Here is a 27,114-nt window from a genome sequence, read left to right as displayed (position 1 = left end):
CCTATTTCTATGATTATATTAAATAAGAATTAATAATTTTTTTATAGAAATTTGTAATATGTATGTGTTTTTTTTATGTTAAGTGTAACATGCCTTTATTAAATTAATTTATAGTAGTATCGAGAGATGCAGAATGTATGTATTCTTAAAAGACATGAGAAGGATTTATTTTCGTGTTGCATTTTGTAATACGAATTGACAGAAATCGAAGAATAAATCATTAACAGTTGTTTTCCATGCTAGAGATTCGCATTATGTAGTAATAGTAGTACCGAATTGTAGTTTAAAGTTTAAACAACATCTAATATTAACTATTATCTTATAGTTGGAATAAAAATTACACAGAAATATTTTAATAATTATTTGCTACGAATGGACCAAAATACAAGAATGAAACACTAACAATTTCCTTAAGAGAACATCGTAGTAGTAATGTTAATTGTTATTATCTTAACAACTTTTTTCTTTAATATAATTAATTATATATTAGTTTATTTCAACTAGTATTTTAGAAATAAGTAAAAAGAGCAATAGCGTAAATGTGTCCCCTCCACCGACCCTAAAGACCGAAATTCCAATCCAACTGGAAACGGGATCATCAACCGTATCCAACATTTACTTTCTTTTAAAGTTTTACTCGATCAGTTCCAACAGCAGTTAAAACCAAAAAACAACTGTCTAGCCCGTTATACTATCAGTTCAGTTTTTAGAACACTTAGAAGTCCATTGACAAGTTGAAGTCATTCAAACTACACCTCATGCTACTGCAGTATTAAAACTAGCCACGCAAGCATCTATTGCAGCTACCCACACATCCATTTCATGTATACTGGGAGTCGACCTTTGTTAAGGAGTCTGTTAAGAAACGGTTGTTTTTATGGTAATATAAATAATTAGCGGTTCTCATTTATTTTTCATGATCTAATAGATCCAATTAATAATAAGGTCTCTTCCAAATCCTGGTAGTAGTAGATGGAAGCTCATAGTAACAGTTTCAATGGTGTTGATACTAAAAGTCCGGAATTTCTAGCGGTTTAACCCAACTTGTTTAAAAGGAGAAATATAAGGCTGATTCTAATACGACAAATAAAATTTTTATGCTTCTGAAAACAAATCGCATAACCTTGCCAAAATTCAAGTAAAACCTGATAGATTAATCGTGGAAAAACAAATTCTGTAATTCAATCAATTAGATGTTTATGCACAACCAACCTAGCAAGTCGACGCATGCGGTGACCACACAAACACAGAAGCAAGTATACCAAAGAAGAAGCGATTAAAGAACCAGACACGCTACATAAAAATTTAGGTTATCACTTAAAATTCTCAGATACAGCATATACTTGCAATATAACAAAAGTACGGTCAAGAGGTTTCGTATCAGTACGACACGTCTACCCTCGAGAAATATTGTCAAGCTCAAGAAATATCGTCAAATCATCTACTATGTTGCGTAACTAAGTATATAATAGGAATGCAAACATAAATAAATAGAGCAAAAATAACAGCTAGTACCTGAGCAGAGGGCACGATACTATAACGCAAAAGAAATAACAAAGCCTTTCTTATCCCATCTCTGCTTCCCTAGCATCCTTCCTTCCTTGTTGTCGTCTCAGGCGAGCATCATAAAAATGATGTAATCGCCGGCCCTATGCTTTGGTTTGGTACTGTAAGCTCAGGGCTGTGAGACGCAACCAGAATTAATGGGAGTGGATGATAAAAAATCTTCATATCCACCCCGTAGTCTGACTTAATCAGATAAGCCAGCCTTCCTCTTAAGGTGTGCCTTGAAGTCCATGATACCACCCTCCCATCGGGTAACGGATTGATTCTCACAAACCCAAATCTCCTGAGCTACCTGGTTTATAAGCCTGAAATCGTGGCTCACAAGAACCATACCCCCATCCCATTCATTCAATGCCTCAGCCAGCGAGTCAATGGTCTCGATATCTAAATGGTTTGTTGGTTCATCCAATAGCAGCATCTGAGGCTGCCTGAAAGCCAACCAAGCAAAAATTACCCGGCTCCTCTGCCCATCAGACAAATTCTTCATGGGCATCACCTGGGCTTTTCCGGTCAACCCAAACCTCCCTATTGCTGCTCTCATTTTTTCTTCCTCATTTCCTTGATACTCTTTCATCATGTACTGCAGGGCCGGCATCTCCAAATCAAGCTTTTCAGCCAAATGCTGATGATATTGAGCAATTCTTAAGTGATTGTGCCGCCTAACCATGCCATCAGCAGGTACCAACTCCCCTGTCATGAGCTTCAGCAGAGTACTCTTCCCAGCACCATTGGGCCCCACCAGAGCAACCCTAGAATCCAGATCTACCCCAAAGTCGAGGTTTTTGAAGAGAATATGGTCAGGAGTATAGCCAAATGAAACTTCAACAAACTGAAGCACTGGTGGTGGCAGTTTCCCAACATCAACAAAGCGGAAGACCAGAACTTTGTCCCTGGACACCTTTTCTGTAAGCCCACCCCGCTCCATTTTCGCAAGTGTTTTCTCTTTGCTCTGAGCTTGACGTGCTAATTTTGCTGAACCATGACCAAATCTGGCAATATACTCCTTCATTGAAGAAATCTGCTCCTGCTCCCACTTGTACTGTTTCATTTGATTCTCTTCCAGCTCAGAACGGGTCTGGACATATTGATCATAATTCCCAGAATAGATCTTAATTTTCTTGCTTTGCATGTGTATAATGTTTGTGCAGACACCGTTCAAAAAATCTTGAGAGTGGGAGACCACAACTAGAATGCGGTCAAAATTCTTCAGAGTTTCCTCCAGCCAGACACAGGCTTCCAGATCTGTAGCCACAAAGAAGAATTTTCATTAAATTCATACTTTTAAGAAACCAAAAGCACACTGAAACTCAATTCATAGTATCCTAAAAATTTGGATATCGACTCAAAGTGGATATACAAATGCGATTACCATTCTTGAGTCTTAACAAGACTACCCATACCGAAAAAGTACTTACATTATGCAATTTTCAAAGAAAAATATAATGACAAAGGAAATAATTCAATCATAAAAAATGTCCCTACATTAGATGAACCATAAAATCTAATGCTAGTGAAAAATAGTAAATTTTGAAAAATAAAGCAAAAACATGCCAGTCATACTTAAAAATGTTTACAGTATGCAATATTTAGGTCCAACATAACTCACCAAGATGATTGGTAGGTTCATCAAGCAAGAGGATAGTGGGTTTCATGAATAGCGCCCTAGCTAAGGCAATCCTCATCCTCCAGCCACCTGAAAAGTCACGAGTTTTCTTCTCCTGCATCTGCTTAGTAAAACCAAGACCAAACAAGATCTCAGCAGCACGTTTTTCGGCAGTGGATGCATCTAAAGCTTCCAAGCGTTCATAAATACGTTCAAGAGCCTCTCCACCTCCATCATCCTGTGACCCAAACCAAATGAAGTAAATTAGGCTCATCATAATCTCTCTCATTCAACATGCTTTGAAACACAGAAGTTTTGAGCTTACATACCTGTGCTGCTAAGATCTCAGCTTCCTTTTCCAAATGCAACCTCTCCTCATCACAGCAAATAACAGCCTCGAGCGAAGACATGTCGGAAGCTTCAATTTCTCTGGTAAGATGATAAATATCCATGTGGTCTGGAATGGGAAGTTCACGGCAACCAATAGCAGTTAAGAGTGTTGATTTACCACATCCATTTAAACCGAGTAATCCATAACGTCTGAAAAACAACATTTATTAGCAAACAAACAAAGGAAATCCATCAAAATGAAATTAAAAAAAAAATCAAGAGTCGAAAAGGTAAAATTATCTGACCTGCCATAGTTGAGCTCAAGCAAAGAATCAACAATGAGATCATGTCCATGGAAAGTTACTGATAAAGACTCAATCTGCATTGAGAAAATGATTTAATTGCTCATCAATACTATTTCAATAAAAAAAAAACCTATCAACTGCATATGGATACAAGTAGACAAATTCTTATCACTCAAATATTTACCTCACTCCAAGAAGTGCCCAATTGCTAATAATCAGAATGCAAAATTTCTACTAATTATACGAGCAGCATCAAGAGTAGTCAGAATGTTCTGGTGAAAACCCAGCTGCTCGCGTAGGTACACCGTGCTAACAACAATAAGCTCATAGTGAGACTCATTATGCCAAAATTATCCACACTACTGCTAAAACCCATTTACATCCTTTCTTTAGAATATTTATAAATATAAGAATACTACACCCTATAATGAACTTCTTGCTTTATGGTTCAACTTAGTTGTCCTATTTATTTAGGCAAAAGGAAATTGAAGTTCATAAAAACATGAATGACACTGCAAAGCATTTTATTTCTCAAATTCAAGACAGTACCGCAACGCATAAAAACATTAAGAAAATACATGAACTTTCCTGCATTAAATAAATCTAGCACAGTTACCAACTCAGCCTATCAAATTAGACAAAAAAACAAATCTGTACTCAATTCATCAAATAAATTTCTCCAAAAACAAACAAAAAGTTTCAATCAGAATTCATAAAACTTACTCGAATGTCTCTAGAAAGAGGATGAGAGCATAAAACACCCGTACAATTCCGATCTGATATCTGCATAGCTCCAATTCCATTCGATAACTTGTCCACACTTCCATTATTATCTACCCCAGCCGCCTTAGATGAAGCAGCAGCTGATTTGCCGCCTCTTTTCGCAGCTGCAGCCGCCTTCTTCTGGGCTGCCTTCTTCTTGCTAGCGTCGGAAACCATCTAAAATATTTCCAAAAAAATCACAAAATTCACGCGCATATAAGGAACAACGTCTAACCGTAAAAAAAATTAAACGAAAATTGATAATTACCTTTAGATCGATCTGAAGGAGGATCTAGGGTTTGTAACGATATTTAGGGATTTTCAGTTAAACAAAAAAAAATAACAAAAACCTTAATCGAAGGGTTACAGATTAGGGTTATGTTATTTTGAAGAGGGTTTGGTTTGCAGGTGGGATTTGAGTATTTATAGGCAGATATAACAACACGTGTTCACTGCACAACAAGTAGCGTATCCTAACACAATTTGGCTTCAAAGACTTGAAAACGACGTCGTTTTCAGAATTGTGATATTTATCAATTCTAATTTCTTGCCCTTTTTTCAAATACAAATTTCCGAACTTACAAACTGAAAGAAACAGCCTTTCTCAGTCTCGCTCTACCTCAAAGATTTCCTGGTAAGTTTATAGTGTTAATTTAGTTGCAATTTTACGATAAAATATGATAAAATTTCCTGCCATTTCAGAGTCTTATACTATGTGAGCTCCTGCAGTACCATTCGCTATGATGTATCCAGTTTTATTGACAGTCTCCCGTTAGTAGAGTGCTAAATGAAGGCACTGGAGTCCATGGTTACGGTTAGAGGTGGAACTAGGCGTAAAATCGAAGCGTAAGGCTAGAGAGATTTAGCTATATAATGTGAAGGATAGAAATGGCTAGAACAAGTACATAAATTGGCAGGCTCATTTATAGAATTCTAGATTAGCACACATAGACTCAATTCATCTAGAATCTGAGTTTGCTGACATGAAAGCCTTGACTGTTTTTGTTCAGTTTCAGGTTAGCTAGTCCTGACTCTTTTATTCAATGTTTATCCAAATGACAACCTTCTTACAAGACATAGTTAAACGTTGCCTGCTCAACTACTTCAATTGATAATCTAAAGGAATCCAGGTTCTAAAACTAGAGAATTTTGTATATGGCATAGTCACCCTTATAAATCTTCCACAAGACCAAATATCAACTTTACCAGCATCATACCCTTTTTCTGATCAGAAACTTTTCGATCACCATTCTCATCAAGACGCGAATTTCCATGCTTTAAATTTAGATGGAGAACACCTCTACCATGACAAAAAGAAAGAGCAGAAATCAATTGCTGAAAATATTTTCTACCAACTTCTTCTTTTAATCTACATTTAGCAACTTTATTAAACAATTTGCCATTGCGGACATAGTCCATAACAAAATAAATCGTTGCCTCAACCACTTCATCGCTACACTTTCATTTGTTCTAATATTGCGAGCTTCCATGCCCGAGAAGCTTACCGATCTCATAATGGCCTAAAAGAAGAGCTTGATTTTGTTTGTTTCGATTCTTTGTAGCCATAGATATCGAAATTTTGACTGAAATAAATAGATTGCTGGTATGGGTTTCGGACCTTTCGGTTAATTTTTTGAAGGCGGAGATTTGAAATGGTAAGGGCGTCAAAATTTTGTTTCTTTGAAAAATGAGAAGAAGAAAGAGCTTAAATAAGAGGACTGTGGTTTTGATGATAATTTTGTGAGTGGCATAAAACTAAAACTTTGATTTCTTGTTGTTTGAGTTAGTTCGTTAAACTGTAGTTCTCTTAAAATTTAGAATTCACTTGATCCTTTTGCATTTATAAGCTTTCATTCACTATGTATGTAGTGCAAGCTCCTAATGAGATATTTGGAAATAATTATATGTCCATTCCATATGCATATACAATATGTATCAGTTGTAGAATGCTTTACTTCACTAATTATATCAAATTTGACATTTAGTGAAATTTTTAAGTCTTTAAATGTTCTTATTAGGAGGTGTAATTGCTAGAAGGATCAGCTATATCTATTTTGAGGAATAGGAAGCCTTATGATTATATGATATGCATTTCAATAGATTTTGCTTAGCATCCATGGTTGTTGTCGGAGTCTTAATAGTTCCAGCGTTCTCAAACCAATGAAATGCTTAATGTGGTTGATAGTTGATTATTGACTGAGCTTTGACATGATTTGTTTCTCTCTTAACACATACTGTGAAGGTCGAATGTGAAGTAGTGCAAATTACTCACCTAGACATAAATTCTAGATAGGGTGCCAGTAATTTTATATTTCTCTCTCTTAAGTCTTCTGGAATCTCTTAAAATAGCAACATTAAATATCTAAACATGTAAACTAATCTCATGAGCTTGATGAAGATAGGCGATACTCCAACTGTTTGAGTTCCGTTTGTTATTTTTCATGATCTACATTAGCTATCACTAATCGGACATATCCGAATGTGTTTTTATTTTCTTTTCTAGCTGTTTAGATTTCTTACTGATGTCCGCTATGTTAGCAAAAATACTAACTTGTAGTAATCCGGAAATACGGAATCGATCCCACGAAGACAAGAGGTTTAAAGTGAGCGAATATGTAAATGGAAATTCAATTCGGAAAGCAACGATCAATTGGAATTATAGTAATGACTACGGAATTTAAAACTAGTGAAATCACACTTTAAGCAATTAAAAACTAAAGCAATTAATTAATAAACGGGAATAAACAATAGGAAAAAGCGTCTAGAGGTTGTTAAATCATGCCACTAACGAATCCTAGAAAATTGGGTATAATAGTGTTATCGGCTCGGGTCAAGTTTTCCTAGATTGCCTAATCCGCTCTCTCGAGTCCGCAATTAGGTCTAATTGAGATTAGATTATCAAGTTGACGTCTAAATCGCTCTCGCGTAATTAGAAGTCAACAATGTCAATCTAATCCAATCGCGAAGCTAACTTCTAACCACCTAATCCCTAAACCGCCCTAGCGTGATTAGATTTTAGGTTTGTGATCAACTAAGTCCGTCTAATTAATTGACTCTCGCCTAATTAACTAGTCTCTAAACATAGATTAATAGATCAAGTTAATCTAAGCATTAAGCCCCAATAATCACAACAAACTCCCAACACAAATCTACCCTAATCAACTATTCAACTAATCATGGCAATCATCAACAACCCCCAAACAAGGAGTTTAGCTAGCCATTATCAAAACTAAAGCAATGATTAAACAAGAATTAAACATACTATTAAGATGTAGAAAGATTACCTTTAATAAGTAGAAGAAAAACATTCAACAATAACTATAATAATGAAGCTTGAATAATAATAATCTTGCATTAATCACCAAAGTTAAGAACAAGAATCTGGAATTAAAACTAAGAACAATTGTATCTAAAAATCTGAGAATAGTAATAGGAAATGGGGGCTACAAGTCTAAAATCTAGTGCATAACCCTAAAAAGGGAAAGTAATGTATCCTTATATAGTACTACCCATAATAGGGAATAAAAGTACAACCCATCTAGAATGTTTGGGCCCAATAGAGAAAGAAAGCAAGCAAAAACCGAAATCCTACTTTTCTCTTGTCTCGAATCGAGACACTCAACTTATGAGTGTGTCTCGATTCGAGACACACTAAGCAGATAATTCTGCTTCTCAAATCTTTGTGTCTCGATTCGAGACACCCATTTAAGTGGGATGTCTCGATTCGAGACACCTCCTCAGAAGGGGGAGTCGACTTCTTTCGCTTCCGGCTTTAACTTCTTTTGCGCTCGACTTCCGCTTCCGCTCATTTTCCACTATTTCGGCCTCAAAACTCTTCGTAATGCTCTTGATTCCCTGAACATAAACACCCTCTATAAGTTAATCAATTCCATATAAAAACGGGGTGAAAACACATAAAAGCATACGAAAAGACATCCTAAAGATAGGAGTATTTCACTCCTATCAAACCTCCTCACACTAAAACCTTGCTTGTCCCCAAGCAAGAAATGAATCTCACTATCAACCACAACAGTTAGCAACCTTGGAGATTGTAAACACATGACTACACATGAACTCCCAACCAATGAAGGCACAAGACAAATTTCTAGTGTTATCAATTGTAAGCGATGCAACCAACGATGAATGCAAGTATAATGACATAGTCCAATGACATTGAGAATACTATTGGTAAGGCATTTGTGTTAAGCAAATTCGGAGTTACAATCATCTACGGGACATGCACACATTGGCCAAAATGAAATGGTAAATCATGGCATTATTCTCATAGGAGCCAAGCAAAGCACAATGAAACTCACAAGATATCACTCCAACACACAAGTGTTTAGGGTAAACAATTAAACTCACATCGTGCTTATTCACCATAGGCTTGCCTTTAGTCCCGAACTCCACTATTTGGTTCGGTAATCAACAACTATCATATGGACTTGTGAGGGTTGTAACTTGGCTATGGGTTAGGGGTAGGTAGATTTGGGTACTTGGCTAAAACTTGATTTGAACGACTCTTTTCTAATATACTTTCGACCTAGCTCGGATTTTCAACACTTGTGAACTTTTGAATTATTATTATTTATTGCCCTTGTTTATCCTTTCTTTCTTTTCTTTTCTTCATTTTCCTCTTTTTATTTTTTTGTTTTCTCTTTTTTTTTTTTTTTTTTTTTTTTCTTGAAATTGTTTTTATTCTTTCTTTCTTTTGATTTTCTTTTTCTCGAGGCAAATTCTATTCTTTACACCCTTTCACATTTCTTTCTAGTCATCAAGCTAGTGTCGCCTTTTTCTCATCATTAAGTCATTCAAATCAAATTGGGTGTTTTAAGAGGTAAGTTGTTGAAGGGAGTTGTGTAATTTGTGTTTTGACAAAGAAGGGCTTAGGCTCAAAATGGTGATTCTAAAGGTAGAGGGTAGGCTTTTAAGTGATTTTGTTCAAAAATTTGGGGTATTCCTAAATGCCATACTCATCTAGTCATTAACACTCAACCTTTATAGTTTTGAACGGACACCAAGCAAGTTCTAGGAATCTAGCATGCAATTGACACTCACAACAACAATTAGGCTCAATAATCACTCAATAAAAGGGTATCATGCAAAAAAAACTTAATTCCTATGAAAACATGCCAATCATACTCAAATTTTCAAAAATGGCACAAATTGTCAATTTAAAAGCACACATCATGCATCCGTATTAAGCACTACAACTTGTCAAAACACAACGCCATTTACATGGAATTAACTCGAATTTCATTGAACCATGTCATACAACTTGCATCTTATTAAACACATTCACATTTGATTGATTTAAACTAGAAAAATGCACTCACTAACTTCATTGATCGGGAATCAAACTTTTCATTTTACAAATACACCAAGGTTACTAATCATGCTTCAACATACACAAGCCAACGATTTAGTGCGAGGTGACTCAAAATAAACAACATAATAAAACAAACAACCTAGACTCCTACACGCAAACATTAAAAACAAAACAATAAAACCGAGACTCTAACGCATTCATATTTTCAACAACCCCTCCTCACACTATTTCTATGCTATGTCCCCATGGCAATGAAATAAAACGGAAAATTGCATGAGTTAGAGTTGAAGAAAGCAAATCTTCGAGTTCAATCGAACTCGGGTGGCTCCGGCGAAGGTGTAGGAGACGGGAAACGCGGACCGCCTTGAGCGTTGTAAAACTCTTGCATCTTTTGTTCATGCCTCCTCATGCGATGTTGCATCCTTTCTTGCCTATACTCCATCTTCTTCCACATCCTTCTTTGCTCCTCCATAAAAGCACGTTGGTCCGCTTGGAAATCGTATGGGGGCGGTTGCTCCCATTGGACTCCCTCCGGAACACTAGCAAATTGTTCCCCACCTTCGGCACTAGTGCCGGCCATATGGTTATCTTTTCTTCGAGGTTGCTCCTTTGGCCGCCTCGGTATGGGTTCTTCTCTTGGCTCACTCCAACCCGCTCTAGGGTAAGGTTGGCCGGGATGGGTGTCTTCCCAATGTTCTTGTACGTATTTTCCAACAACCCGTTGTTTCCTTGCATAACCCCCATGCGAGAGATGATCCACATCGATCATCTTTGGAGGTAACAACTTGTATTTGCTTTCATCAAACTCGGGGTCTTTTCTTGCTAAGTGCATCACAAACCAACCATGGCCGAGTTTCTTATTTTTCTCCGGAGCTTCTAACAAAATCTTCATGAATCGATAGCCCACATTAACTTGCACATCCGGGTTGGTTTCATCCTTGAGTACCCGGAGAATTAGCAAATCCGATCGTGTTACCTTGTTGGACTCATGGCGCCCGACATAAGAGTGAGCATACCATTTGAGCAAGATTATGGCCGCGATATCCCTCACCTCATTGAGCTTCGCATTGTGGCTATCAAAAACCGCCTTACCCGATGCCCCATTCCAAACCAAATTGTCATCAAATTCTTCCGGTATAAACTTCAATCCCATATCCCACAACGAAAAATCTTCAATCAAGTTGGCCAATGTGTATTCCCGCTCTTTCCCTTCTAGCCGGAAAGTGAGAGTTGTCTCGCTTGTTGGTGATGGTTTGAGTGTGGTGAAGAACTCATAAGTAAGTTCCTCACAATACTCATGTGGAGAAGCCTCCATTTTTGTAAAATCCAACCAATCGAAATAGGGCTTCACAATCCCATGGATTTTCAACTTCGTCATGCTCTCCCAACAAATCTTGTATGGAACGGAAATACCTTTCTTCTTAAGGCTCTTGAACCTATTCCCTTCCGCCTCGGTACGGATATCAAAAGGCGTATCAAAACGGTGTCGAAGAGCCCCCGGAGTGTTAACTCCGAAAACGTTGGACCCGGAAGCACTTTTCTTACGGTTGGAACGGAAGGTTCCTAGCGTTGGTTCAACCTCCGGTGGTGGTGGGTTCGAAGTTTGCGCGACGGTCTTCTTTGATCGTGTAATTCGTGACATGGCTAGAGTGGCGTAAAGGGTGTTCGGAAATGTGTTTGGAATTGAATTTGGGTAGATTGAATGGTGGCTAAGGCTTCTTGAAGGTTTGGCTTGATGAAAGAGAAAGAAGCTTTTGGATATGGAGGTTTTCTAATTTAGGTATGGAATTGTGGAGAAGATGAAGTGATGGAGTCCTTTTTATGGCTAAATTCATAGCTATGGATTGAAGGGCCAAGATGTGTTGTAAGTTGGTGATCCATGTCAAAAATTTGAATCTTGAAGGGTTAGGATCGTGCCACATCATCAATCCATGTGAAGCAAATAAGAGCCAATGAGAAAATTTCAAAGTCCCCCCTTTAAGTCAAGTGTCTCGAATCGAGACACCCTTGTTAAATAGGTGTCTCGATTCGAGACACCAAGAAAAGAGAAGCAGAATAATCTGCTTCTTTTGTCTCGAATCGAGACAACTTCCTAAGAAGCTTGTCTCGATTCGAGACAAGGGAAAACAGATTATTCTGTTTTTCCTTTCTTAGGGAACCTTGATTTTTTTTTGAAGAATCGCTCCACCGAACTCCTACACATCCAAAAACCGAACATACCACGCATTATCTCGAACATAACAACATATGAAATACGCCAAATCATAAACAATAACAAAAAAATGAAAAACTTAAGGCAATTGCAAAATGAAAACAACTAAAAGCATTAAAATTCAAACCTCTTGGGATTGCCTCCCAAGTGCGCTTGTTTAAGGTCGAAAGCTCGACCGTCAATCCGTGGCACTTAAGTTGAAGGGGGAGCAAGATAGATCTTGTCATCTATTTGACCCGTCAAAGGTCCCAAGTAGGGCTTGCAACGGTTTCCGTTGACCTTGAACGTCTCTCCCTTTTGATTTTCTAATTCTATTGCTCCATGAACCGCCACGTGCCGGATCTTATACGGACCACTCCACCGAGATTTTAATTTTCCCGGAAACAACCGCAACCTTGAATTATAAAGCAACACAAAAGCTCCAACTTCAAATGACTTGGGTGAGATGTGAGCATCATGCCATTTCTTCGTTCTTTCCTTATAAAGTTTGGCATTCTCATAAGCATCAAGTCGGAATTCATCTAACTCATTAAGTTGCAACAATCGCTTCTCACCGGCCGCCTTGAAGTCATAGTTCAACTTCTTAATTGCCCAATAGGCTTTGTGTTCTAATTCAACCGGCAAGTGACACCCTTTCCCATACACAATTCGATAAGGCGACATACCGAGAGGTGTCTTAAATGCCGTGCGGTAGGCCCATAAGGCGTCATCCAACTTGAGGGACCAATCCTTTCTTGTCCCATTTACTGTCTTCTCTAAGATTCTCTTCAATTCACGATTCGAAACTTCCACTTGGCCACTCGTTTGGGGGTGATAGGGGGTAGCAACTCGGTGGTACACATTGTACTTTTTCATCAAAACCTCAAATTGCCGGTTGCAAAAATGTGACCCCCCATCACTAATGATAACCCTTGGAGTCCCAAATCGGTTAATTAGACGCTTGAGAAACTTCACCACTACCTTGGCATCGTTTGTAGGTAAAGCCTCCGCTTCTACCCATTTCGATACGTAATCCACACAAACCAAGATAAAAAGATTTCCATGAGACATCGGAAATGGCCCCATGAAATCTATGCCCCACACATCAAAGATCTCCACCTCTTGGATTGAGGTCAATGGCATCTCATCTCGTTTGGAAATGTTCCCTACTCGTTGACAACGATCACAATGCCCCACAAACTCCTTGGCATCGCGAAATAGGGTAGGCCAAAAGAACCCACTTTCTAGCACTCTAGCCGCGGTCCTTGACGCCCCATAATGCCCGGCGTAATCCGCCTCATGACAATGGCTCAAAATTGGCATCACTTCCTTCAAAGATACACACCTCCGGATCATCCCATCACCACATATCTTGAAAAGATACGGCTCATCCCACAAAAAACGTTTCACATCACTCAGAAATTTCTTCTTTTGATGGTGCGATAGATCCGAAGGCATGACATTGGAAGACAAGTAATTAGCTATATCCGCATACCAAGGTGTCTCCACTTCCGAGATCACCATCAACATTTCATCCGGGAACCGTTCATTAATATCAACACCAATTGGAATAGGTTCCGGAGTTTCTAACCGTGATAGGTGATCCGCCACGACATTCTCTGTTCCTCTTTTGTCTCGGATTTCTACATCAAACTCTTGCATTAAAAGAATCCATCGAATAAGCCTTGGTTTTGCATCTTGCTTAGCAAAAAGATATCTCAAGGCGGCATGATCGGTATAAATGATGGCCTTTGATCCGAGCAAATATTGCCGAAACTTGTCTAACGCAAATACCACCGCCAACATCTCTTTTTCGGTTGTGGTATAATTGAGCTGAGCTCCCGCCATGGTCCGGCTCGCGTAGTAAATCACGTGGACCTTCTTATCCTTCCTTTGACCCAAAACACACCCTAAAGCTTGGTCACTCGCATCACACATGAGCTCAAAGGGCAAGCTCCAATCCGGAGACGATATAATTGGCGCGGTCACAAGTGCTTCCTTAAGTCTCTCAAAAGCACCTTGACATTCCTCTGTGAATTCAAACGGCGCATCTTTAACTAGCAATCTCGTCAAGGGCCGTGCAATAGATGAAAAGTCCTTAATGAATCGCCGGTAGAAGCCCGCATGGCCTAAAAATGCCCGAACTCCTTTGACCGTAGTCGGAGCGACTAATTTTTCAATAACCTCTGTCTTTGCCCTATCCACTTCGATTCCCGCTTCCGATATCCTATGCCCGAGTACAATGCCTTCATCCACCATAAAGTGGCACTTTTCCCAATTAAGCACCAAGTTTGTCTCAACACATCTTGCTAAAACCCGCCTTAAGTTCGCCAAACAACCATCGAATGAGTCGCCAAACACGGAGAAATCGTCCATGAACACCTCCATAATATCCTCAATCATGTCGTTAAAGATTGAGGTCATACATCTTTGAAATGTGGCGGGTGCGTTGCATAGTCCGAAGGGCATTCGCCGATATGCAAAGGTACCGTAGGGGCATGTGAAGGTCGTCTTCTCTTGATCTTCCGGGAGGATTAATATTTGATTGTAACCGGAGTACCCATCAAGGAAGCAGTAAAATTTGTGTCCCGCTACCCTTTCTAACATTTGATCGATAAATGGTAGCGGAAAGTGATCCTTTCGGGTCACCTCGTTGAGCTTCCGATAATCGATGCATACTCGCCAACCGGTTACCGTCCTTGTGGATATTTGTTCTCCTTTTTCATTCTCCACCATTGTCATACCGCCCTTCTTAGGGACACATTGGATTGGGCTTACCCACTCACTATCCGAAATAGGGTAGATTATTCCGGCGTCGAGGAGCTTAACAATTTCTTTGTGCACTACCTCCTTCATATTCGGATTCAATCTTCGTTGCCTTTGAGCCGACTTCTTTGACTCATCTTCGAGATTGATCTTATGCATCACAATTTGAGGACTTATTCCACGAATGTCGGAGATTTGCCACCCTATTGCTAATACATGCTCCTTCACCACTTGTACCACCCTCCTCTCTTGTTCCTTAGAAAGCTTGTTCGAGATGATTATTGGTAAAGTCTCATTCTCCCCAACAAAGGTATACCGGAGATGAGATGGGAGTGGCTTCAACTCAACTTGTGGTGGCACCTCGGAAGATGGTGGAGTCACACCACTACTCTTGTTCAAATTCTCCGGCTTAGGTTCATCCTCCTCGGAATACTCATCACTCGGATTATCGGAATGGAAGGTGACTTTCGAAATTTCAGAAAAATTTGGGTCCCCTCCTTTTGCTCTTGTCTCGATTCGAGACAGTCTACTTATGGGACTGTCTCGATTCGAGACAAAATCATAGGGAGCTTCTGCTCCCTTTTTCTTGGTGTCTCGAATCGAGACACTCTCTTTAGTTGGGTGTCTCGAATCGAGACACTCATGTAGGGAACCCAGAAGTTGATTTTTCGTCACTCCGTCTTGATTAAACTCTTCCATACTCGCTTCAAGAGTATCCCTCACAAGTTCATCAACCAAATCGATTCTCATGCAATCTTCCTCCTCGATGGCATTCCGCATCACTCTCTTCATATCAAACTCCACACTTTCCTCATCAATTCTCAAGGTGAGCTTGCCGGCGTGAACATCGATGAGAGCACGCCCGGTGTTCATAAAAGGGCGACCGAGAATCATAGGACATTCTTTATCCACCGCATAGTCTAAGATCACAAAATCCACCGGAAAGATGAATTTATCCACTTTAACGAGTACGTCTTCCACTATCCCATACGGCTTTTTGAGAGAGTGATCGGCAAGTTGCAATACCATCGAGGTGCGCTTTACCGGTTGATCACCAAATAAAGACCTAAAAAGAAATAATGGCATCAAGTTAATACTTGCCCCAAGATCACACAAACAATTTATAGCATTCATATTTCCTATGGTGCAAGGTATAGAAAAACTCCCTGGATCTTTAAGCTTTGTCGGTAAATTGCTTTGGATTATTGAACTACAATGCTCCGTGAGCGGTATTGTCCCACCTTGCTCCCAACTACGCTTGTTCATAATTATGTCTTTCAAGAATTTTGCATATTGGGGCATCTCCCGAAGTGCATCCGCCAAACTTAGATTGATTTGTAATTTCTTGAAAATCTCAAGAAACTTGTGAAATTTTTCGTTCCCTTGAGCTTTCCTCAACCGGCTTGGGAATGGAACCGGTGGTACAAACGGTGGAGGTGGTGGTGGCCTCACATAGGGCTCTTCAACCTCGACAACCACTTCCTCACAATCCTTTGGCAACTCTTGACTTGAACTTGCTATGTCAATTACCACTTGAGGCTCATCCTCCTCAACAACTTGCCTCTTTCCGTTGGCTTTCTCAAGAGTTCTCCCGCTTCGGAGCTCTACCGCCTTAACATGTTCTCTAGGGTTGTTCTCCGTAGTAGATGGCAATCCCCCTTGTGGTCTACCTTGAAGATTGATAGCAAGTTGAGAGATTTGAGTCTCAAGCATTTGATTAGTGGCGGCTTGATTCTTTTGAAGTTGCTTCATCTCTCTAAGCTCATCCATCAACTTAGCAAGCATATTCCCTTCATCCATGTTTCTTTGAGGTTGAAACCCGGGAGGATGTTGAGGTCTAGCACCCGCATTGTTGCCATGACCTTGATTGTGATGGTAATTCCCTTGTTGTTGGGGAGGTCTATTTCCACCTTGGAAGCTTGGACCCGCTTGATTAGGCCCTTGAGCATTGCCTTGCCCTTCTTGATTTCTCCACCCGAAGTTTGGATGATTCCTCCATCCGGGGTTGTAGGTGTTCGAATAGGGGTCATTAGCTTGCCTTTGTCCCCCTATGTAGTTGACTTGCTCACTCAAGGCTTGACCCGTAACTAGGCATTCTCCTCCCGAATGGCCAAAATCACCACAAAATTCACAACCTACTTGCACATAAGCCACCGGAGCGTTTCTTTGCATCGGAGCGACTTGTTTCTTGAGAGCATCCACTTGAGCTTGAAGCGAAGCATTTGCGGCTTTGATGGACTCCATCTCCCTCACTTGATCAAGAGTCATGAGTGACTTTTGAGTAGGTGGCGCTCTTCTTTCCATAGGACCCCAAGTACTACTAACCACGGCCAATTTCTCCACCAATTCAAGGGCTTCCTCATAGGTCTTTTGCATGAGTGACCCCCCCGAAGCCGCATCGATAGTAGCTCGGGTAGTGACATTCGTCCCATCATAGAAGATTTGTATAACATGCTCTCTATTGAGCCGATGATGGGGTACACTTCGTTGTAAATCTTTGAACCGCTCCCATGCTTCATGAAGTGATTCTCCTTCAAATTGGACAAACTCAAGTATGTCTTTAGTCAACTTTGTAGTCTTGCCATGAGGGAAATATTTGTTAAGGAAGGCTTGAGCCAACTCCCTCCAATTATGAATGGACTCATTAGGTAGAGAATGCAACCAAATGCTAGCCTTGTCCCTCAAGGAAAAAGGAAACATCCGAAGTTTAATTTGGTCCGCCGTTATCCCATGAAGCTTGAATGTGTTTAGAACACCCAAAAACTTGGCGATATGCTCATTAGGATCCTCATGACTCAACCCAAAGAAGGCACAACGATTTTCCAAAAGTTGAATGGTACTCGGCTTGATCTCAAAAGTTGCCGCTTGAACCGGCATTGCGAAGCATCCAAAGGTTGCATTGTCCACATCCGGCAAGAAAAACTCACCCAAAGTTTGTCTTTGTTGGTTTGGCACGTGTGCGTGCGCTTGGGGTCGATCATCCCTTGGGTGGTCTTGTTGCCTTGGTCGGTTCACATTCCCTAATGGAGGAGCGGGTGGATATTGTTGTTCCCCTCCATCCATTAGAGGATTGAACCTCCCCTCTTCGTCATAATTGTTTCCCTCGTTGTTCATAACTTCGGGTATACGGGCTCTTCTTCTTACACCTCTTTCGTAGTTACCGAGGTTATCTTGGAACGGTTCTAGTGGTAGATTTGCTCGTCGCGTATTGTGCATACACAAAAATCAAATTCCCTACACAAACAACAACAAGAAAACCGAGTGTAAACCACGAAAGATAATTAATAACAATAAACCAAAAAAACAGAAAATAACGCTAACTCGACCGAATTTCACAATACTTTCAATCAATTAAACGCAACCTTGTCCCCGGCAACGGCGCCAAAAACTTGTTAGCAAAAATACTAACTTGTAGTAATCCGGAAATACGGAATCGATCCCACGAAGACAAGAGGTTTAAAGTGAGCGAATATGTAAATGGAAATTCAATTCGGAAAGCAACGATCAATTGGAATTATAGTAATGACTACGGAATTTAAAACTAGTGAAATCACACTTTAAGCAATTAAAAACTAAAGCAATTAATTAATAAACGGGAATAAACAATAGGAAAAAGCGTCTAGAGGTTGTTAAATCATGCCACTAACGAATCCTAGAAAATTGGGTATAATAGTGTTATCGGCTCGGGTCAAGTTTTCCTAGATTGCCTAATCCGCTCTCTCGAGTCCGCAATTAGGTCTAATTGAGATTAGATTATCAAGTTGACGTCTAAATCGCTCTCGCGTAATTAGAAGTCAACAATGTCAATCTAATCCAATCGCGAAGCTAACTTCTAACCACCTAATCCCTAAACCGCCCTAGCGTGATTAGATTTTAGGTTTGTGATCAACTAAGTCCGTCTAATTAATTGACTCTCGCCTAATTAACTAGTCTCTAAACATAGATTAATAGATCAAGTTAATCTAAGCATTAAGCCCCAATAATCACAACAAACTCCCAACACAAATCTACCCTAATCAACTATTCAACTAATCATGGCAATCATCAACAACCCCCAAACAAGGAGTTTAGCTAGCCATTATCAAAACTAAAGCAATGATTAAACAAGAATTAAACATACTATTAAGATGTAGAAAGATTACCTTTAATAAGTAGAAGAAAAACATTCAACAATAACTATAATAATGAAGCTTGAATAATAATAATCTTGCATTAATCACCAAAGTTAAGAACAAGAATCTGGAATTAAAACTAAGAACAATTGTATCTAAAAATCTGAGAATAGTAATAGGAAATGGGGGCTACAAGTCTAAAATCTAGTGCATAACCCTAAAAAGGGAAAGTAATGTATCCTTATATAGTACTACCCATAATAGGGAATAAAAGTACAACCCATCTAGAATGTTTGGGCCCAATAGAGAAAGAAAGCAAGCAAAAACCGAAATCCTACTTTTCTCTTGTCTCGAATCGAGACACTCAACTTATGAGTGTGTCTCGATTCGAGACACACTAAGCAGATAATTCTGCTTCTCAAATCTTTGTGTCTCGATTCGAGACACCCATTTAAGTGGGATGTCTCGATTCGAGACACCTCCTCAGAAGGGGGAGTCGACTTCTTTCGCTTCCGGCTTTAACTTCTTTTGCGCTCGACTTCCGCTTCCGCTCATTTTCCACTATTTCGGCCTCAAAACTCTTCGTAATGCTCTTGATTCCCTGAACATAAACACCCTCTATAAGTTAATCAATTCCATATAAAAACGGGGTGAAAACACATAAAAGCATACGAAAAGACATCCTAAAGATAGGAGTATTTCACTCCTATCACGCTACCAAAAGGTTAGATGTAGAATTTTCTTTCTTTACATCCTTAAGTACTGCTTAATTAGTAGCTGTGTACTTTCAATTTGAACAACTAGTTATTATTCTAACAATGATGTAAGATGCAATTTTTGTATCACAACTAGCGTTTCTGCGGGCATCTCAATATTTTAGAGGTTCAAATATACATGAACTCATTATCCATTCCCCCAGTAAAAAGAGGCCTTATGAAATTATTTTCTATACATGATTTTTTTACTTGTGATCCGATTTGATTGAAATGGCAATGCATTTGCTTTATTTTAGCTTTTTATGATGTATCTCCATGATGTTAGCCACTGTAGTTAACTGTCTGGTGTGTTCTTTCTTTTGATCTTTTTTCTTGTAAATATTTTATGTTATTGGCCAACTAAGGTGTTGCATTTTGTTTATGTAATAAACTTAGCCTTTGATTGTTTTTTATTATGTTCCAATTTTGTTTCAGGCAGTCACTTCAACTGGGACCAAGAAGGGTGAGCTGTTTTTGGCCGATATAAGCAGTCAGTTCAAGAACAAGAATATCACTACCGATCTTTAATTTGATACCAACTCTAATGTAAGTTTTTACTCAAGAAAATACTCTTTTGTGCCTAATACTTACTTTAGTGGACCGGATTGTCTTAGCATGTTAATTGGTATTTTTTGTCATAGGCTCACATGTTTGTAGTCTCTCCATGGTGGATCATGATTATTTTAGACTTTGAAAATATTTTCTAGCAACTTCTTCTTTTAATCTACCTTTAGTAACTCTATTAAACAATTTGCCACCACGAACGTATTCCATAACAAAATAGACAGTTGCCTAAACCACTTCAATCGCTACTTTAATTTGTTCTAAAATTGCGAGCATCCTTGCCCGAGAAGCTTACCAATCTCATAACGGCCTAAAAGAAGAGCTTGATTTTGGTTGTTTTGATTCTTTGTAGCCATAAATATTGAAATTTTGATTGAAATAAATAGACTGCTGGTATGGGTTTTGGTTAATATTTTGAAGGCAGAGATTTGAAATGAAAAGGTAATAATGATAAGGGCATCAAAAAAAATTGAAAAATGAAGAAGAAAGAGCTTAAATTAGAGGATTGTGGTTTTGATGATGATTTTGTGAGTGGTGTAAAACTCAAATTTTGTTTTCTTCTTGTTGAGTTAATTCATTAAATTGTAGCTCTCTTAAAATTTAGAATTCACTTGATCCTTCTGTGTTTGGGTTTTATAAGCTATCAATCACTATATATGTAGTGCAAGTTCCTAATTATATATATGTAAATAATTATATATTAAGTCCTTGTGCATATACAGTATATTTCAGTTGTAGAACGCTTTACTTCACTAGTTATTTTAAATTGACATATAGTGAAACTTTTTGGTCTTTGATGTTCTTATTGGGACGTGTAATTGCTAGAAGGATCAACTATATTTATTGTTAATGCTCTTAAAAACAGTTTGCACACTCCTACATGGGAGTGTAATGGGCAATCACTCTGAAATGAGAGTTTCTGAAACTTTTCCAAGGCTTTGAGCCCAACTTGAAGAGAACTAATGAGTTGTGATTCTATTTTCTTACAAGGGTTAAATGGAAAAAGAATTGGGGGATCGTATACAAGGGATTTGTCAAGTTTGTTAAGGGGGGAGGGACATCTAGAACATTTAATAATAGAAGGTGAAGAGTGAAACGTGGGTTTCACAAATAGCGATGCTGAAGAAGTTTAAATTATTTTGGCATAGGTGGGAACTGAAGGGGCATTGTTTGTAGTAGGTCGTTTTTAATTAATGCATTCCACATAATATGTTGACGAAATTGCATAGTTCAAAGTGTTTGATAAGCATCCAGAGTTATGGGGTTAATAGCTTTGTTGATTTCGGTGGCCATGACTGAATGTTATAAGAGCAATATCATCCTCATACGAACTTTAGTTGTGTAGATTTCTCCACATTAATCATGCATATTAACTAAGCTAAACATTAGTTGATATGGATTGGACATTCCGTGATAGCATTGAAGCTACCTTTGATTGGCAAAGTACTGCTTTAGCATTATCTGTTGGATTAGCATCTATGAAAGTCTTGCATGTTACGGCACCTCTACCAACTGCTAATGATACCGAGTTAACTGATAAAAGAATTCTGTTAAATGAAATGGCAGGTAAATAAAAAGATGACGATTTTGAAAAGGTACGTACTGAGATTGTTTATATCGCTGAAGTACATTACAGCAAATGTGGTAGACAGAAACAATGGAAGGATCGTCGCAACAGCATCAACAGTTGAACATTCTATCAAGAACTCCTTAGAGTGTGGTCGGTCATGTAATGCTAAAGCAGCATCAATCGTCGGAGAGGTGTTGGCTATGCGACTAAAGGTGGAGGGTCTCGAACAAGGACAAGGAAGAGGAATTCATGTTGATGCTAACAAAGAGATTGAGAAAAAAGGTTTTACGAACCGCACCAAGGTATGGGCTATTGTGAATGCTCTTAAAAACAATGGAGTTAAAGTTATTTTGGATGATAATGATGATAATAACACATCTAGAATAAAATTCCCATAAATTTTTATCTGTTTTTTTTTTTGTTTATTAAAGAAGCTATATGTCTTGTGTTTTTGCAAGAACAAATGTTTAAGAAATAGTTAGGCAACTAGGCCCAGGGCCAAGCCAACTAAATTTTGGGTTGCAGGCTTGAATATACTCTTGCCACGATCCAGTTAGATGCTCTTCTCTTGTGGTCGGCATTATAAAAGCCGAATTGATACCCAGTTTATGATTCAATCGGTTCAATTACTTAAAAAAAATATATGTATATGTATATAAATTAAAACAAGTCTACATGTTTAAAATTTAAATACCTAGCAAATGGTTTGAAAACTATTACATAGATCTCATTGTAACTAGTAAGTAAAGAATCATTCAATACTTACAAGTTAAGAAAATTTGATTTTTGTGATTTTTTTTTTTTTGCTCAAAGAAGTTGAATCATATTTTTGGTTTTTAAAGAAGAATCAGACAACATTGACCTCCGATTTCAGTCGAACCAATTGAATTGACCGGTTCAATTCGGTTCTTAGAATACTATTTGTGATCATGTGTGAGAATTTGTTAGGAAAATGTAAAACAAACTTGTCTCCTATAATTAGAATGTGTTGAGCAACAAATAAAAAGAAGAAATTAAGGGGTGGGTCCAATTTTGAAATAGTAAACATAAATGGGTACAAAACAATAAAGGAAGCTTCTAAGTGTTTACCCATATGAAAAAAAAAAAACTTGTTATGTGTAATTTCTTTTAGCCAAGACTTTGCTTTCATACTTTCTCATGAAGCTCTTTTGAAAGTTAGGGTGGGGAAGGATGTTCCTTCACTTTTTTTTTTGGAGTCAACTAATAAAGTTGACTTTTATCTATTTTGATCTTTTTTTTCCTTCTTTTATTGCTCTCATAAATTAAAATGCTTGGAAAATAAAAGGAGATTCACTTTAATTTTTATATTTTACTTTTGTTTAACAATCAAAGTAAAATTAAAAGGAGTTCCCACATTCTTAGTAAACTAGAATCTTTGAGATCATAACCTATTAAAGTGTATGCATTTAGTTTGAACCGAATCGAAGTTTTACTTTTGTTAAATCAAACAAAATAAATTTTAAAGAATTAAAGACTTTTTAATTCGGTTAACTTTGTTCAGTTTGGTTTAGATTATTGCGGTTCAATTTATGCTTAAATTTAGCTGAATTTTTTATGCCAAAAATTGAACCAAAAAAAAGTTAGATTTTTTATTATTACTAAACCGAGTCAAACTGAATTTATCGGTTCGATTCAACTATTCGAGTTTGTTCAGTTTCTTCACACCCTTATTTGATCACTATTTTTTCCTCTTTTCTGAATTATTGTGACTGCCTTCTATCTATAATTGACGAAGAAACTCATCACTCTAGTCTTAATCAAAATAAATGTCCTCTTTGGAAAATTCTTTCTATGCCTTGCTGTAATAGAAAGTAGTATTAAAGTGACAATCAACTTTGGAAAAAAAAAAAAAAAGAAATTGTCTGTTACATGCCTTTTCTTTCACTTAACATCACACCAACACTTTTTAATACCAAGTTGCTTATTGACTCATCTACCTTCTTTTAGGGGTGTGCGAAAATCAAACCGCAACGAAAACCGAAAATATTAGGTTTGATTTCTTTATTGTACATTTTAAAGAAATAATTAGTTTGATTTGATTTATTTTGGTTTTTACTTTTGAATAACCAAAAAATTAAAAAAAAATCGAACTACATCTAAATAATTTAGTAATATTATCCTTTACGTGTTCAAATGATCATAACGTATGATATATTATAATGTAGTTTACATTTGATTTCTAAATTTAACATCTGTTGATTTTTCATTTAGTGTTTTACTTTGATATTTAAGTTTCTTTGAAAAAAATATTCTTGTATTTCGGTTAAACCAAAACCGACCTGAGTCACCAAACCAAGCGATGTGCGCCTCTACCTTCTTATTTCTCTAATCATTTGATAAATCACTCATGACATTTGGATTCTCACCAAGTTATCAACACAAATTTTCCTGGCTTGATAACATTCTTGACATCGTTCATGTTTTCAATTTTGGTTTTTCAAAATCGAAAAATTATATCAACCCGAAAATTTTGAATCTTTTTGTAAGTAAACTGAATTGGTCATTTTCAAACTGATTTATTGTTTTGGATGGTTTGATACGGTGCATAAGCACACCTCTAGCTCCATTCCAAATTACTAAACATTCTCGTGTACAATATTTTCCACATAATGCTTCCTATAATTATGAGCTAGATAAATGATAGTAGATGATTTTAACATAAATTATGCAAATGAGAAAAGACATATATATCTACATACATATATACATATATATAGGAACGAACGAACCCCATAATCTATTTTTTATTTATATTATTTTAAAGAACTTGGGAATCGTATAGTCTACTCAATTTTATAACGACTGAAAATGAAAATGACAATAAAAACAAATAAAATTTTCCTTATTCATATATAATTAAAAAATAAATATGAAAATGAAATTTTCCGTCATAAATAATAATTTATTCTCATTATAATAATAAAAAATCGGTTAGTCCGGTCAAAGAATGTTATGATATAGAGACTGAAAATTGTGCCAAATAATAACAAAAAATTGATACACCATGGAATGAGTAGATTCTTCATTCATATCAGAACAAAATTATTTCTCTCTTTTGCTCAATGTTTTATTTTTACTTTACATGACCAACAAGTTTGTGCCTTTCCCTTCAAACATTCATCATTCACACCAATAATGCACTAAACTACGTTCCACTTCTTTCCTCGTACCACAAAAATCAATAATAGTTCATTTCAGTCCCTTAATTTAGTACAAGATATCAATTGAGGATAAGTTCATAATTTTGGACAAAAACACCTACATATTGGTTTAATTTGGTTCATTTTACCCCTCAAATGAGGAGTCAGAAAATGATTGGAGCTGAAGTTTATATTCAATTTCATATGACGAAGAAATCAACGGGAAGGGCTACCGGTTGTGAAAAATTGAACCAAACGAAATAATCGAATCGAACTACTAATTTTAATTTGATTTGGTTTATTATTGGAAGTAAAATATTTTCAGCTAGGTTTCAGTAACAGATCAAACTGAAAAACTAAACGAAGCGACTGTTATTTGGTTTATTTTATTTTTTTTGACATTTTAATAAACTCAATTTAGTTCAATTTTTTTAAACCAAATGCAGATCATTGAAAGGGCATTCTTAAGTGAATTTAGATATTTTGAAAATGACTTTTCAAACAAAATTAACTTCTTTTTTCATCTTTAGAAATCCACTTTTTAGTGTTTCTTTGGCTATGACCTTATCTACGCTCACATGGGATTGAGCTCATGCAATCATCACATTTAAAGAAGAAAAGGATCCAAAATAACTTTTCATCACATGTATTAGGAATCTAATCACTTAATCAATTTATTTTAGTTTAGTTTTAATGAATATTAATACCTATAAAAAGACATACCAAATTCTGTTACAATAAAACTAAATGAAATCCTCAAATTATTCATTCAATTGAAAGTTGACATCTTCTCTGTTGGGTCATTTTTAAGTAGGTTGATAGGAATATTCTTTTATTTTCTTTGAGTTTTCTATTATATTATTATTACCCACACATGTTCTTTCCTTATTCATAAACCACTTGTGTTTATATGTTTAAAATTTAAATAATATCTTGCATGTCACTTATATTGCATACAAGAATGATATATAATTATTAACTTAAAATAACAAATAAACTCAACTATAAACTTAAATTTAATCATTATGTGGTTGGTTATAAAGAATGTCGATTGAAATTGAAATGGCTATATACATGAACATGAAAATTTAGTATTTTTGGGTAGAGGTGAAACATGAAAATTTAAAATAGAATAAATTTTTTTTTTAGTTTAAAATATAAATACAAAAACATTATAAGATGGATTTTTTTAAGTAATTAGGCCAAATAATAATATATGCATACCACTCATATGGTCTTATCTTAATTTCTTACATCCTAGTTCTAGTATTGCTAATTGGGCTACATGCACGTGTACCAAAAAAACTAGTAATTGAATTCAGAGGTAAAAACGAGTGTTAATTTGGTTAAAAACCAATCTATTTTATTAGAATAAAATTATTTAAATTATATTATTTTTGATTGAACTGATTAGATTAGTTAAAAATATAAAACAAAATCAATTAAATTAGTCGGTTAGTTCAGTTAATTCAACAAAACCGATTAAAATAAGGAGTTAAAACATATCCAATTCATTATATTTTAAAAACTTTTAATATAAACTGAATCACAAAAATTTATTTACTGAATTGGTTAAATTAATCATATATACCAAAAGAATTAATCGGAATAGATTGATAAATTCGAGTTAATCTAATTTTTGCGCAGCCTTTACGGAGTTAATGGTTAACCACTACCATACTAATGCTTTATTATATACTAATAACGATGAAAAAATTCCGAGAGTGGTCCAAAAAGATCTCAAGTATCTAAAAAATTCTCTAAACTTTCAAATAATGAAGCCAATATGTAGTATCTTTTTCCAATCTCAAATTTATTCAAATCCAATCAATACCATTTTTTAATGACCATTTTGACTCCATGATCAATTTTAATGTCACTCATTATAATCATCCACAGTAATATTAAACGTCATACACGTTCCATTAACATTTTTATTAAAATATTTAAGAGGTAACTACACCTTAATTAAGTTAGATTAGTGGTTCTCAAATTTTAATTTTTAAGAGGAAGATGAGTCCTTTTTAAGAATGGTAGAATCATAATTTCTTTTTCAATTCGAACCAGATTTCATCTAATAATTAAGTTTATTTTCTACCT

At 36.7% G+C, this 27,114-nt stretch overlaps 2 protein-coding genes across 3 annotated transcripts; one reads left to right on the top strand and one right to left on the bottom strand.

Annotated features, from left to right (window-relative positions):
* Nucleotides 1–1,298: 1,298 nt before the first annotated feature.
* Nucleotides 1,299–4,972, bottom strand: LOC126665763 (ABC transporter F family member 1). The gene is made up of 6 exons (XM_050358661.2): nt 4,835–4,972; nt 4,528–4,743; nt 3,805–3,878; nt 3,499–3,709; nt 3,173–3,407; nt 1,299–2,808 (listed from the first exon to the last, which is right to left on the bottom strand). The coding sequence occupies exons 2-6, from the start codon at nt 4,741–4,743 to the stop codon at nt 1,751–1,753; spliced, it is 1,794 nt and encodes a 597-aa protein (XP_050214618.1). The 5' UTR covers nt 4,835–4,972; the 3' UTR covers nt 1,299–1,750.
* A 118-nt stretch (nt 4,973–5,090) lies between these two features.
* LOC126665764 (uncharacterized) lies at nt 5,091–22,417 on the top strand. 2 transcript variants are annotated; one of them, XM_050358662.2, is made up of 3 exons: nt 5,091–5,200; nt 20,155–20,265; nt 21,850–22,417. In XM_050358662.2, the coding sequence occupies exon 3, from the start codon at nt 21,862–21,864 to the stop codon at nt 22,249–22,251; it is 390 nt and encodes a 129-aa protein (XP_050214619.1). In that variant the 5' UTR covers nt 5,091–5,200; nt 20,155–20,265; nt 21,850–21,861; the 3' UTR covers nt 22,252–22,417. The 2 variants fall into 2 exon arrangements, with proteins under 2 accessions (XP_050214619.1, XP_050214621.1); XM_050358664.2 differs by having other exon boundaries at nt 5,123–5,200; nt 20,159–20,265.
* Nucleotides 22,418–27,114: the final 4,697 nt, after the last annotated feature.

This window comes from Mercurialis annua, linkage group LG1-X (assembly GCF_937616625.2).
Source record: "Mercurialis annua linkage group LG1-X, ddMerAnnu1.2, whole genome shotgun sequence".
In the NCBI taxonomy this organism is placed as follows: domain Eukaryota; kingdom Viridiplantae; phylum Streptophyta; class Magnoliopsida; order Malpighiales; family Euphorbiaceae; genus Mercurialis; species Mercurialis annua.
Note: the sequence above shows the minus strand (reverse complement) of the source record. Positions and strands in the feature narration are given on the sequence as shown.

Excerpts from the sequence above, each read along its gene's own strand:
- LOC126665763 (XM_050358661.2), bottom strand. The coding sequence starts at position 4,743 with ATGGTTTCCGACGCTAGCAAGAAGAAGGCAGCCCAGAAGAAGGCGGCT. Across the intron at positions 3,710-3,804 it reads CTTGAGCTCAACTATGGCAG|ACGTTATGGATTACTCGGTT; the intron begins GTCAGATAATTT and ends GTTGTTTTTCAG. Across the intron at positions 3,408-3,498 it reads CTGAGATCTTAGCAGCACAG|GATGATGGAGGTGGAGAGGC; the intron begins GTATGTAAGCTC and ends TTTGGGTCACAG.
- LOC126665764 (XM_050358662.2), top strand. The coding sequence starts at position 21,862 with ATGACGATTTTGAAAAGGTACGTACTGAGATTGTTTATATCGCTGAAG.